The 14,990-nt window shown below is 32.2% G+C and overlaps 1 protein-coding gene across 5 annotated transcripts; it reads left to right on the top strand.

Moving 5' to 3' along the window:
- The first annotated feature begins 2,760 nt into the window (after nucleotides 1–2,760).
- PYR4 (pyrimidin 4) lies at nucleotides 2,761–9,474 on the top strand. 5 transcript variants are annotated; one of them, XM_085703119.1, is made up of 7 exons: nucleotides 2,761–2,897; nucleotides 5,275–5,669; nucleotides 5,866–6,002; nucleotides 6,730–6,895; nucleotides 6,991–7,107; nucleotides 7,690–7,850; nucleotides 8,864–9,474. In XM_085703119.1, the coding sequence occupies exons 2-7, from the start codon at nucleotides 5,405–5,407 to the stop codon at nucleotides 9,056–9,058; spliced, it is 1,041 nt and encodes a 346-aa protein (XP_085559245.1). In that variant the 5' UTR covers nucleotides 2,761–2,897; nucleotides 5,275–5,404; the 3' UTR covers nucleotides 9,059–9,474. The 5 variants fall into 5 exon arrangements, with proteins under 5 accessions (XP_085559245.1, XP_085559241.1, XP_085559246.1 ...); XM_085703115.1 differs by having other exon boundaries at nucleotides 5,263–5,669; XM_085703120.1 differs by having other exon boundaries at nucleotides 2,761–2,933.
- The last annotated feature ends 5,516 nt before the right edge of the window (nucleotides 9,475–14,990 follow it).

Here is a 14,990-nt window from a genome sequence, read left to right as displayed (position 1 = left end):
AACGCAGTCTATTAACTAGAACCTTAAATAAAATCTTATACAAACTGCCAACCAAAGATATGAGACTAAGATCATTCAGACGTCGAGGGCTATCAACTTTAGGGATGAGAACAATAAAAGTACTATTAATACTTTTTGACAACTTCCCATTCCTGTGAAATTTTAAAATAAATCGCATAACATCATCCTTCATCTCAGACAAAAAATCCTTAATGAAACCCATATTAATATCATCCGGACCTGGACTCTTGTAACTATCACAGTCCCACATCGCTTGTTTCACTTCCTTTATGGTAAATGGTTTGATTAAATCCTCTATGTCCCACATTAAGAGTATGAAAATTGAGATTATCAACACTAGATCTTTCTACGACAACTGAGCGAAAATGTGAGGCAAAGTGGTTAAAAACTGCGCCTCAAATCCCATCCACTCCTTCGACAGTAGACCCATTCACAGATAAAGAAACAATAATATTGACCTTTCGCCTAGATGACATGATATTGTTGATGCCAAATATAGAATGCAAATTGTCTGAAAAGAGAGTATAATTCATCAACTTCTTTCAAATCCATATCTTATTCCTCCCCTTTAGCGTCAAGGGTAGAGATACAGTCTTGAAAGGTCGTCAAGATTTTGAGTGTGAGTCTGATGCCAAACTTTAAGGCTCCCTTTGATCAACTTAAGCTTCTCTTTTAAAACATACCCACCCCAACCAGTAACCTGAATCGACCGCTGCTTATCCTTTACAAACTGATGGTACCCCGGTAAATCCGCCCAACATTTCAGCATTCGTTGAGGCCGAGGAGCCCAATTTTCTTCATCAATTAATAACAAAAAGGACAGTGATCTGAAAGTCCACGTAATAATGCTTGTTGAATCATGTGAGGTCATCAAGCACACCATTCTTTTGAGAGAAGAAATATGTCAAGACGACTCATAGAAGAACCATCCCCACTAAACCAAGTAAAACTTCGACCGCACAACGGAAGATCCAATAAAATGTTATTATCAATAAAATGATTAAAGTGTGAAAAATCATCGGAATATAGGCCAATAGCTCTATTCTTCCGTTTAGCATATGATCGAATAACATTAAAATCATCAAACACACCAACTTACATCTCTTGTAGTTTTTATTTTATTTCATTGATCAACTAAACTGTTTAATGAAACACTTGTATTGAATATGTGAAGTTATTCATGTCATCAGTAACACTCACATCACAACTTTTTATGTCAAGTATAAGTTATCTAAATAACAAAATAATCTTTTGTCTATTAAATCTATACTATATATAAAGAAAATTATCCCTTTCAGCACTTTTGGGCTGGCTTTTTCCTTTCCAAAATACTCTTAATTTTCAATACAAATAACACATGTAACAAATAGATAAGAATAACTTTAAATATTAAAATAAAAGTGTAACAAACACAAATATCCAGTTTTTTCCTTGATCATTTAAAAGTGTAATAGACTAGATGATTGTATTTATACTTACTTTTTCATTATCTCAATTATACCTTTAAACAATGACTTTTTCTATAATAAAGATTGTTGTTGGCGTCATTAAAAAAAATTAGATTATATTTTTTGTTATATTGTTGGTATCATTGAAATAGATAATCATGGTTAGTTTGATTTGTTATAACTTGAAATCAATAAACATTTATATTTTAGTTTTAATCAGTATCAAAATTTCATAAAAAAAATACCGTTTATAATTTTCAAACGTTAGCGCAACAAAAATAGCAGAAAGACGACACGTTTGCGCTAGTCACCATAAAAAAAGTTTGATGTTTTTTCCAAAACCATGGCTAAGCTTCTTCTTATTTAGTGAAGTTAGTTTCAATTAACGCAAAGTCTAAGCTTCATGTGCTTCTTATTCAACGTGCCAAATTAGGTCGTACCCTCTAAATTAACAACAACTCATCAAAAACAAAAATCCAACTTCAATTAATAACAAAAATGTGTCAAATAAAAACACAAATATGAGATGATTTTGATGAGTTTAAGCGAAAATGGGTATGCACCAAATTAGACAATGAAATCAAATATAATGTGTTTGGAATAACGTTATATTTTTCAAAAGGGTTAATTATGTTTCTAGTCCCTATAAAATAGCGACCTTGTAAGTTTAGTCCCTACTTAATTTTAATAGCATTTTTAGTCCCTATAAAATAAAATTTACTTATAATTTTAGTCCCTGCTAAAACAAAGTTTGATTAATTATCCTTAAACTCTTAAATTTTTGAACGATTTTTTTGAGACAAGATTAGAACACTATGAAAGGTTCGTTTACTAAAATTTAGAATTTTCTGACATGAAATGAATTAAATATGAATTTTTTAAAACGACAAAAGTTAAAGATAAAAAGTAATAAAATCTGAATGTAGAAATCAAATTTTGCAATAATTTTTTGCGGACGAACTTTTAGTAATGTTCTAAACATGTCTGCAAAAAATTGTTCAAAAATTTAAGAGTTTAAGCATAAATTAAACAAATTTGAATTGAGTAGGGACTAATACTCAGTGCAGAAAAACAAAATTAGGGGCTAAAAATACTATTAAAATTAAATAGGGACTAAACTTACAAGGTCGCTATTTTATAAGACTAGAAACATAATTAACGCTTTTGAAAATTGTGCTAAGAAATCACGTTGCTGTAAAAGTTAGGAAAGGAAGCTTCTCCATTTCCATAAAAGTCGTTTGAAACGTGGGTTTGACTTTCTAATGTAAGATCTAGAAACAGAATCACTTCCATTCACCGTTTTTACGAGTTTGTCACACTCACTCACTCTCGAAAACAAGCAACATTATCTTCATACGCCTCAGCTGTTACCGGATCTTCGAAGCCATCCTTCTTCCAAGTAGCAGATGCTAAGACTTACTTGACCCTGTGAGTCTCGAACTACTGCCCCTCCCTAATCCCCATGTATCAATTCGCATCACTATTAGCTTTTACATAATCAGCTTCTGGTTTTCGCTAGGTTGTGCTTGTGGTGTGTGTGTGTGTGTGTGTGTTTTTGCTTCTGGTTTTACCTTTTAGGTTTGGTTATTGTAACAATCCAAATTCTAATCAACGATGTGATGTGAAGAAGATTAATTAGAAATATAGATAGTTTAACCAAGAATAATTGGGAGAAGATAATTAGGGGCATCTAGGCAGAATTGGAAAAAACACCATACCTATACCTAGTTATTAGATAATAATTAGTTATGTTCGATGATTTACTGTGCAATTCGGATTGCACTTGATTGGTTTGTGCTTTGAATATATTACAATCTTTTCAAGTCAGAACTAATTAGGCATAAGTTCTTTTGTGTTAAGATATTTGTTTTATTTCATGAATACACAGGCAAGTTGTTTCTGACTTTGCTTCTGATTGTTTTTCTACTTGCCCATCAATTATAAGGTGTCCTGCTATCTACTTTAAACAAACTTATTTCTACTAGGTTTCAAAAAGAATTTCAGTTAGTAACTAGTCTCGTTTATAGTTTGTACTACTAAGTATAGGATTCTTTGAAATAAGAGCATAATTTATTAATGATGTCATACATAAGTATATACCTATATTTTGTACAATTGGAAGTATGAATGTTAAACCAAAATATGAAATTGTGAGGTTCAGCTCCGGTAAAGTATCGTTTTATTATATCTAATGCTTTACCGACAGGTAAATAATATTGGGTACCCTCACACTCAATAGTATATACAACAGCTAAAACGGCCAAGATGATCTATGTGTGTTCCACCTTTACTTTCTGTTCAAGATTTATTATTATTGAATTGTAATTGTTGAACGGTATTGGTGGTTAATTAACAAATACAAGGTTATGTAGATGGTTGTTAGAGATCACACAAACAATTGGTTAGTGATTATGGACTAACTGAACAGGGAATATTATAGTTAGTTAGTGACTGATATTATGGTTGTAGTTAGGGAATCTGCTGAGACTTAGTTTCATCCCGTTCCATTTTATTTTAGTTTCAGATAGACAGGTGACAGTTGCTGCAGCTCAAGGTTTTATTCTTGAAAAATGGGTTCAAGACTTTCTTTCTGGATTTTTTTTTTTTTATGTAATGAATGAATTTTGACTTCATGTGTACCCTGAGAATTGAATCTTGCATTTATGTAAGGCAAGAACTTAATTTACCCTGTAACCCGAGTCATTTTTTTTGTAAGTATCCAATATCAGATTTTAATATTCTGTATAATATTTTAGAAAATTATATCAGGGTGTTATAGTCTTATAGACCACTTCTGTTGTAGGTTGTTCGTTTGCAATACCTGTTGGGGCTGATTCCTACACTTTTGTGTGGTTAACTGGGACTAAGGGTGTTCGTGGTTAACCACATATGTGAACCAATCCACTTTAAAAATGTAGTTTAGTTAACCAAACCATATTAAAAGAAAACCGGTTTTTATTGTGAAATGGTTCCAATCTGGTTCAAATCTGGTTTAAAGTTTATCTTAAAAAAGAACGGTTCATATGTGGATTAGCATAAAATACTAGTTTTTCCTAGATTGGTTTTACATTTCTCAGATAAACATAAACATAGTTTCTCACCAAACTTGTGACTGTCTTCTCCACCCTCAATGACCCTTTTCTATTCCTTTTCGCCATAGCTTCCATTCTTCTTCTTCTTCTTCTTCTTCTTCTTCTTCTTCTTCTTCATTGTTTTTCTGTTCCATTCATTGCATTCTTCAATTCTTTCTCTGTTCTGTCATGGCTCCAGCATTGGAAATCCAAGGAGGAGAAATTGCGTCCCAAAACAATGGTTTGAACAGTGTTAATGATGTTACAAACAGATCCAAAGTCACTGTTATTGGTAGTGGTAATTGGGGCAGTGTTGCATATAAGCTTATTGCTTCTAACACCATTAGGATGAACAATTTCGATGGTAATTTTCTTGTAATTTCGTGAGAAACCTCTGAGAAATGTGAAATTCATAGAAATCGTGTGAATTTGGAAAGTAATATGAGAAATGAATGATGGAAATTAGGAATGGCGGAAGCTGAATAATGAAGCCATACGTTGAGTCGCGACTGCAATTGGAGAAATTAGGTTAACTTTTGGTTTTTTAAAATGGGTACAGTTTTTTTTTGGATTTAATGAAATTGGGCTGGGTGGGCTTTAAGTTAGGTTCACCGGATTTTGTAAAACAGTTCAGGAGAACCAGTTTTTTTGCAGACCCCTAAACTGGGTCAGATTTAAGCCTCCATTCTTCCTTAACCTCGTTTTTTTTTTTATCTATATAGTGTGTGCTGCAGAGGGTTCACCATCGGCACCCTGTTTTCGTAAAAAAAGGTTGCGATAGAGTCTCTGACAACGCTGCAGAGTTGAGCAAGGCCGACAGAGAAGCTTCAACTGCCGTCGAAAGCAACAGCAGAGACAGAAAGAATGGAGCTAACAATTGCACAACCTGATGATTTTCATCTTCATCTTCGCGACGGTGCTCTTCTTGAAGCTGTAACCCCTCACAGTGCAAAGCATTTTGGAAGGGCTATTATCATGCCCAATTTGAAACCACCTATCACTACCACATCTTCTGCTATTTCTTATCGAGAATCTATTTTGAAAGCAATACCTAAAACTTCCAATTTCACTCCTCTCATGACACTTTATCTCACTGATGCTACAACTCCGAATGAGATTCAACTTGCAAGTGAGTAGTCTAATCACACAAATTTAAGAAATATTACCCTCAAATTTTAATTTAATTTTTGTCTCTATTTTGAATATATGAGTTTTGCTTTAAGTCAAATTTAAATTATTTTTATTTAGGATTTATTTTGTGTATATGTTATGTTCATCCAATAAACTACTACACAACTTGATGTTGCTGCTATTTGCATTGACAGAAAAAAGTGGATTTGTTTATGGTGTGAAGTTGTATCCTGCTGGAGCTACAACAAACTCACAAGATGGTGTTACAGATCTTTTTGGAAATTGTTATTCTGTTCTTGAGGAAATGGTTGAGCAAGGTTTGCCATTATTGGTAATTTGTTTACTTTTATTGTCTCTGTTGTGTTTCTTTCTTTATGTTTAAGATGTCCCTTCCCCAATTTTTTGTTTCTTTTTTTGTGGGAGGAACTATATTTAATGTTCTAAAGCCCCGTTTGGACAATTAACTTAATTAAATATAACTGCTTATGTATATGGTAGTTCTATAACAAAAGAAAATAAATTAAATTGTTTTCATATAAGCTATAAGTTGTTTTCATAAGCTACCTTAGAGAGATTATGGAAATATGCTGAAAAAAGCTTACGGACATGCCATAAGCTGTTCTCATAAGCTCTCTCAATCTGTCTCACAAGTGCTTATGCCTGTAGATAAAATCAAATAATCTAATCAAAAGAGACCATTATACTGTTGCATAAAAATGTATTTCATGCTCTATGGTGTCATGTTTTTTCTGATTGAAGATGCTAGATTCTAATTTCTAATTTCTTATATCGTAAGTTAAATTGTTCATGTAATAATCGTTAAACCTTTGTAATAGAATTATGTTTTTGGATATCAAATTCAGAACTCGTCCACAATGAAATTATCTACAAACACTTCTTCAATAGTTGACAATGAGCCAAGTGGTTCCTATGGCAAGCCAAGTGTGGTCCATTGACACATTTCCTTCTTTATGCATGTTTTGTATGTGTATATAATATATAAAATTCTCAAAAAAATTCACTATACTTTCTTATCAGTGAATCAGTATACATGACAGGTTCACGGAGAGGTTACAAATCCAGAAGTTGATATTTTTGACCGGGAAAAGGTCTTTATTGAAACAATTTTAGAGCCTTTAATTCGAAGGCTTCCGCAATTGAAGGTTGTGATGGAGCATATTACTACCATGGATGCTGTTAAATTTGTAGAGTCTTGCAAAGAAGGTATTGTAGTAAATTACTTGGGATAGTTTTTTTGCCAATTTATTGTACTGTACCGCAGTTGTAAAATCATCCTGATAATTTGCTATTTTTGTAAGGTTATGTAGCAGCAACAGTTACACCTCAGCATATTCTTCTCAATCGCAATGCTTTGTTCCAAGGTGGCTTGCAGCCTCACAATTACTGTCTTCCCGTGCTTAAAAGAGAGATCCACAGTATGTTACTTTTCAGAGTTTCAACATCTTTTAGAGTTAAGAGAGTTTTTTGGTTTAGATTTTCAAACAATGGTTGTCAAAAGAATGAAAGAATTGAACTACTTCTTCTGGTCACTATTATACGCAAATATTCCTTTTTTCAGATTCATTGAATGATTGATGTATCTGGTTTATAATATACACCAGATACATTGGTTATTTAACGAACCTGAAAAAGAATTTGTTTATAATAGTGACCGAAGGGAGTAATGATTTAAAAAGTACGGATTTTATAATATTCTTGTGGTGGACATTGTCTTCAGTAAATTTATCAGATTTTTTATTGATCTGACTTGCATGATGAAGGAGATAAATGTCTTCAGTGCATTTTATGGCATTCGAAGTTTGAACATCGTTATACTTTTATAAATTTTAATGTTGTTGCAGAGAGTACACAGTCCTATTGAAGAGTTTCAGACTTTATAGGCTGTGCTAATTCTTAAGTTTGGTTGAGAAAATGTTATTAGTGAACAATGATATTCTTTTAGACAAAACCGCATCTCTTGGTTATCTAACCATGAATTCCTTTTGTCCCTTATTTAGGACAGGCTATTGTTTCAGCTATCACTAGTGGAAGTAGACGATTTTTCCTTGGAACTGATAGTGCTCCACATGATAGGCGTAAAAAGGAATCTGCTTGTGGATGTGCTGGCATCTACAACTCCCCGGTTGCTCTATCACTATATGCCAAGGTTTTTGAAGAGGTAACATTCTTACAAGTTTATATTAGATTACGTAGGTCAATGTTGCATTTGCTTATTAATTTCACAAATGTGCATATGGGTAGGTTTCAGAGGGATTTAATTGCAACATGTTTGAGTTTCTTTGAAGATTAATTTGAATTATTCTTTTGTAATAGAAATTAAAATAGAGAAATGCTATGAACACTTTCTCTATCACTCACTCTTTTATTGGGTGGAACCCATGTGGATCTCACCACTTTATGTGGGAGCCATTTCCAAAGTGTGAGACCCACATGGTTTTCACCCAATAAGAGAGTGGGTATTAGAGAGTGTGTTAGAAAGAGAGTGTCCATAGCACTCTTCGTTAAAATATTATTTCCAAAAGGTTTGCAGAATAAGCAAGTATCTCATATGTTAAACGTGTTAGTGATGTCAAATAGTAATAATAGTGTTTTGGTAATTATTCACATGCATCTCTGTTAGGAACCTATCAATGGTTGATTTTCCAATTAAAGAGAAACAATATTATTCACCAGTGAATTTGTTTGATGAAAGGAAAAAGTTACATAGAGGAGCTAATCTCCCCTCAAACTTGAGCTTTCTCTAGTTCTAAAAAAAAAAACAAATCTTAATCTAGCTATTCACCAGTTGGTACAAGCTATTCACCAGTTGGTACAAGACTGAACTGAACTGGTGAATAGCTATTCCAACAAATCTAGCTTAATCTAGCTAAAAAAAAAAAAATCTTAATCTAGCTTTTGGTGGAATCCTTGGCTCAAGACTGAACTGAACTGTTGATAATGTTGTTCCAAACCAAACCGCCATAACAGTTCAGTGAACTGGTTAAGTGTTTTGTTCCGACTAATAGAGAGGTTTCTCTTGATACCTAACAATTCTCTGATGTGTGTTTTAAGATATGATAAACTGCTTATTTGAGTATGGATGGTATGTCTTTTGATGCAAAGACTCATATTTTGCTCTGAAAGTTGTCAAATTTAATCTTAATGTCTTGTGAAATTGTTGCCGGTGTTTAGGCTGGTGCACTTGACAAGCTGGAAGCTTTTACAAGCTTTAATGGACCTGACTTCTATGGTATCCCCAGAAACAAGTCAAAGATTAAACTGAGGAAATCTCCTTGGAGAGTACCCGAGTGTCTATCGTTTCCATTTGGAGATATTATTCCCATGTTTGCCGGTGAAACACTTGAATGGGAAGCATTGCTTATTTGACTGGTCTCTGCGTATTCAGATGTGGCATTTATTGGAGTATGTTAATCTAGTTAGTTGGAGTTGGTTACCTTGGTGACAGAACCTGATAGCTTGTACCAACTGGTTACACTCATAATATGCAACATTTCGGGCGTATCAGAAATGCGGGCAGAAATAATGATTAAGCTTTCTTTTATTTCTTCGAAAGTTAGGTTTCAGCTTAAATAGCTGGTTATTGAGATTGTAATTTAAGTGGGCATTCAGAAATATGATCAGGCAATTTTTTTGTTTTAATTTTATGCATCAGTTTGTAAGTTTTACATATTGTCCTCATTTCTTTTTCACAAGTAAATGATGGGACTCAATTCATTGCATTCTATGCTAAATGAACAGTATAAATTATAAATAACACAGGTCCATCGACTATTGTGATCTCACTCTTATTCTATTCATTTAGATTTGGATACTGAAAGATCTAAAGAAATTTCACCTAGAACACAGCTTCAAAGGTGGGACTTTTCTACTTTAACCGTCTTGTTATTCTTCTGTCACTTCAGTCACAGCTGTGCGTTTAATCTTATATCATGACGAACGTTACATTGAGATATTATGCTACAAAAAAGTTTTGATATGGGTAGCCAACAGGACCATTATGTATCCCATCCATACTCTTGATTATTAGAACTTGGTGAAGATAGCCAACTTGTGTTGCTCACTTGGTCTTACAATGTAGTCAACAAACAGAAAGAAAAACAGTTTATAACTGAGCTAGACAATCTGGCATTATGTTAGTAACAGGGAAGAGAAATGGGGAATTGATAGAAATAATGAAAAGAATATTTTTATTGGAGGCTGAAAATATGAATGAAACACCTATGAAATTTTGGACTCTACATAACAAAGACATTTTTTTAACAATTATTTGTATTTTGAAGTTATCAAATTATATAAAATTTCATCATGTTCAATAAACAGTAGATGCAAAATCCTGTGTAACATGGAAATGCTATAATATTGGAAGTCATTAGGGTCAACATACACAATTAGAATTTAAATATTTGCTATTTAGACACCTAGTGTTTTTGCTCACCAACACCTTGAATTCACAACTTTTGTTTACTTCTGAACAATTGTTAATTGTCATCTATTCGTGGGCAATAGTTAGTAACCGTTCGAACTCACCCATAAATATGAAGTGGTAGTTAATTACTCCCTCCATTTCAAAATGAATGTCGTTTTAAAAGAAAAAAAATGTACTTGTTAATTTGTGCCCTAAGAGCACAAGTTAAGGATCTATAAAAAGAAATAAGTAATAAATTTTATATTGAAAGTATAAATATTTAAACTTTTATAATATTGAATACAAAATTTCCAAAAAAATAATTCTACTTTTAGTTTCTTAGCTTATGCCTTAAGGGCACAATTTAACATTTTCCAAAAAAAAAATATTGTTTCAAAATGAATGTCACTTTTAGTTTCCAATGCAATAATAACTTTTTTTTTCAGTTGTACCCTTCAATTAATATTATATACACTGTTTCTAAAGTATTATTTTTTCTTTAATGAAAAACAAATCAATAGTTGATTAAGATAATTTGGTAAAATAACATCTCTCTTTCTTTTAATCAATACATTTCTTAATATGTGTGTAAAAACCTTAAACGACATTCATTTTAAAACGGAGGGAGCACTGTTCAACTCTATAAAGCTGAATCTGATCATGAACATTGGTCGGCTTTGAATATGGAATGCATTGGTTGCATTATAATTAGGTAAATTGAAACCAAAAGCATAATTTATTTAGAATTATAGAGCTGAAGAATGAAAAACATCAATAGAATCTACCCCAACCAGAAGATAACATCAAAAGAAATTCTGAATGTGAATTTCGCATTTGCTATCAATAAGGTGTCTTGTACAAATAATGAATGGTGGCCGCAGACTTTTTCACAGCAAAATGCTACTTTATCCTGATTTTGCTATCTATAACCTCATAATCTAATTCAGAAACAAGATTAAAAAAAAGCTAATCCTAAGGTACAAAAAAAAAAAATTATGGGGGAAATTAGCAGCTGGGGCTGCCTTGACCATAATACTGGCCATGTCCTAGGGAACCAAAGAGCTATAAACACTAGGTACGTAAAGAGCAATTTTCTTAGAATTTCTTCATGCTAAGAGAAATACGAACAACAGAATCTTTTAAACATGGATTATGTTAACAAGTGCCCTTACCTAAGGGCCCTTGTTAAGGAAATTAAAAGTAATAGTAAGTTTGTATTGGATTCAACAATATTTTAACTTTTAAAAAATTAATTTCAACACTTTTCATCATTTTCTAATGCAATATTTATATTTTTATCCTCTTAACCAATGTCCTAAGAGCACTCTTTAACATTTGCTTTTAAACATTATCAAAATTGTAATTTACATCCACCATCACCAGTTTTCTAGCACAACCTTCTTACCCACGAGAATTGATCCATGTGCCCTTCAATATGGCTCAAAATCCTCTCCATTTATGACATTGTAACTTCCGACCACATCAAATATACTAGGAGATACGATCCATTGGTTTTTTTTTTTCCATTGGATACTATCTTCCATCTTTCGGTCGACTTATTTTAGAGGTTGAGTAATTCAACAGATGCATAGAGCAACGGTCCTTATAAAAAAAAAGGATTTAATAGTAAAATCTACCCAACGGTGTTCAATGCCTTTGTTTCAGATTTCTTGCAATTGGTTTGCACACTTGCAGCACTGCCAGCACTAATGGATCCAATAGTTTCAGATTTAAGTGTTTGTTTTGTATGACGATGACTATGTCAAAATCGCAGTGATCCACTATGATTCTGACATACCAACCGTAATACGGAAATATGCTGAACATCCTTCAATTTTCAAAGTTTTCTGCTTATGGAATTTATGAAAGCACATAATTTAAAGCAGCCAACAAATCTATACAATTATTATTAAAATAATGTAAAGCACCAAGACTAATAAAATATTGCAATGTAGGTCTTTATTCCATGTCCTCATTTACCTGTTTTTTCCTTTGCCTTTAATCCCTTTATCGTTACCACTCTAACAATTTTTTATTTTTTTATTTTTTACTTTTGCTTTTTCTATGGGCTAGACTTCACAAGTCAATACTATAATTCTTTGTTTTTCGCTCTTCATCGAACATTTTTCCCATAATCATATTGAAGATATATGAATTTTCGAAGTCCATGTAAGTCGTCCTTGCATACAATATCATTAAAATTTCTACACTTCATAGCTAAAGAAGCAAAACCAAAATCAATATTAGTCTACGATTCTTGTTCAAAATAAATAAATAATAGTCTACGATTACTGCCAAATGTTTAGACTGAATAATAGGCAAGTTTTCAAAATTGTAAATATTGGTCAAAGTAGTTTCTTGTTTTATGAATTGGTGGATAAATTTACAAAAAAAAGATATGCATTCATTCAGAACAGTAGAATTTATCCATAGAGAAAAATAAAAATTAAAGACGGCTAAAACAAAAAATGATAAATTTACGAACAAACTCACAACATCACAGGTTAATAGCATACAAACGGAAAATGAATACGAATATGACAAAACCTACGTATATGAGGATATTAACGTGTTTGGAATGCTCTTGTCACCGTATTTGTAAATTAACGTTGAAGACACCAATGTCGTTTGTTTAATCTCCAACATCGGAATGAAGTTAAACGAACAAACAACACAAAAGATAAAAAATGAAAATAACACTACAACGACAAACAAATAAAACAATGTCTCTAAGACGACGAAATCACGGAAGAAAAACTAAATATATGCGAAAATCATTTAAAAGGGAAGAAAAACGATTTAGATAGGTACTTTATGGGCAAACATTGGTCCTAAACTACCCATTATTAATGGATACAGAAGAAGTGAAGGTTAGAGAGGAAAAGAGAAAAGAAGAGTGTCTGCTAAGTTTTTCAACTTTCTTCTATCAATTTTTGTTGTTAGAGGCAATAACGTCGTAACGCCTTAAATAATGTATAGCTTTACACGTAAATCCCAAATTCATGTCACATTCTCATGAGCATTGTCCGTTGATTGGCAGTGATGATGTGGAGATGAAGAACTAATATAGAGTTTATAACGATTAAAATAAAAAGTATACTTTAGAAGATTCATAATTTGTAAATTTTATAGGCAATTTAGACCTGATGATGTGCTGTTGACAAAAAAAAAATGTGGCATTGATGTGAGATTCAAGTGGAATTTTTTTTTAAGGGAGATTCAAGTGGAATGTTAACATGTTTTAAAAATTCAATATGCGGAGTAAAGACCGATTAATTTAAAGATCAATCTCATTGTTTATCTAATTGAAGGCAAATAAAAGTTATGTATGGTGACTAGAGGCGGACCTAGACATGATGGTTTGGTGTGCAAAATTATAAAAGAAATTATTTAGTGTATGATATACAGGGGCGGATCTGGGATTATATTATTAGTGGGGCTAATTTTTTATTTTTTAAAGAAGTAAGACTAAAATTTTGACGAAATAAATTATACATAATAACATTTGTATTCATCGTAACAAATCGTCAATCATTTTGTTTCTTGTGTAGTAAAGTTGTTTATATTTTAGTGAATTTAACTTTTTAATTATAATTTAAATGACATCATAAAAATGATAAAATAATATAAATGATTCTTAAATTCGGAGTAAAAAAATCTCAATCCAAAAATGGGTCTTCCCTTCATATTTTTTTATAGATTAGATAATGCATGACATAAGTTGCAAAATCATAATATATATATATATATATATATATATATATATATATATAATTTATGTTGTTTATATTATTATCTGACAAAATTAAAAAAATTGAAAAGGAGAGTTGAACTTTAAAAAATTAAGAACAAATGCAGAACCAAAACAAAATTAAGAACAAATGCAGAATTTAAAATTGAAAAGGAGAGTTGAACTTTAAAAAATTAAGAACAAATGCAGAACCAAAACAAAATTAAGTACAAATGCAGAATTTGAGATTTGAGAGTTGAACCAGGGACATTGTACTCAAAAACTCAAAACCCACGCCACCAGGCCAAAGGTGTACAATTGTTTATTTACGAAACAGAGAGTATATATTACTTAAGATAGGCTTTGTATGAAAGAAAAAAAAAAGTTTTGGGCCTGGGCTGGTGTGGCTATTGCCACACCCTGCCCTGCTCAGGTCCGCCCCTGATGATATATGATATGATATATATATTAGTAATGCGAAAATGAAACAAAAAATAAAACATAACAGCAAAATGGCTAAGACAGTCTGTTTCACCTCTATGTCTTAGAAACAAAAAATAAAACATAACAACAAAATGGCTAGGACAGTCTGTTTCACCTCTATGTCTTAGGTTTGAATCCCATCCCATCCATAACACTCTTTAGTTGCTAGGAGTTGAACCATGGACATGCCTCGGGATGAAGGACAATCTACCACTGGGCCATGCAATGAATTGTGGAACTTTAACAAATTATATGATATATATTAGTTTTTCAGTCTCCTATATTAAAAAATAGGGTCTTGCTAACAAGTGCCCTAAGGGCATTAGGGCACTTGTTAGCAAGACCCGAAAATGCTAACAAGTGCCCTAAGGGCATTGTTTAAGCATCTAAAAGTAGCAACTTTTGCATTGGAAATTGTACGGTTATGACTTTAACATGTGTTGGACTTGTGACATAGTTTATTTTTGTGGGTTCCTTAAACAATGCCCTTAGGGCACTTGTTAGCATTTTCCTAATATATATATATATATATATATATATATATATATATATATATATATATATATATATATTGGGCAATAATCTGGTGTGGCAGCTGCCACACCATTCCTTATGGTGGATCCGCCCCGATGATGACCTGCATGCTTATTTTATGTGTCATGTTATAATTTTTATCGACA

This window comes from Medicago sativa, chromosome 4 (genome assembly GCF_051527215.1).
Source record: "Medicago sativa cultivar Bolivia chromosome 4, Bolivia_mono, whole genome shotgun sequence".
NCBI lineage: Eukaryota > Viridiplantae > Streptophyta > Magnoliopsida > Fabales > Fabaceae > Medicago > Medicago sativa.
The sequence above is the reverse complement of the archived record's forward strand: the minus strand, read 5'-3'. Positions and strand labels throughout refer to the sequence as shown.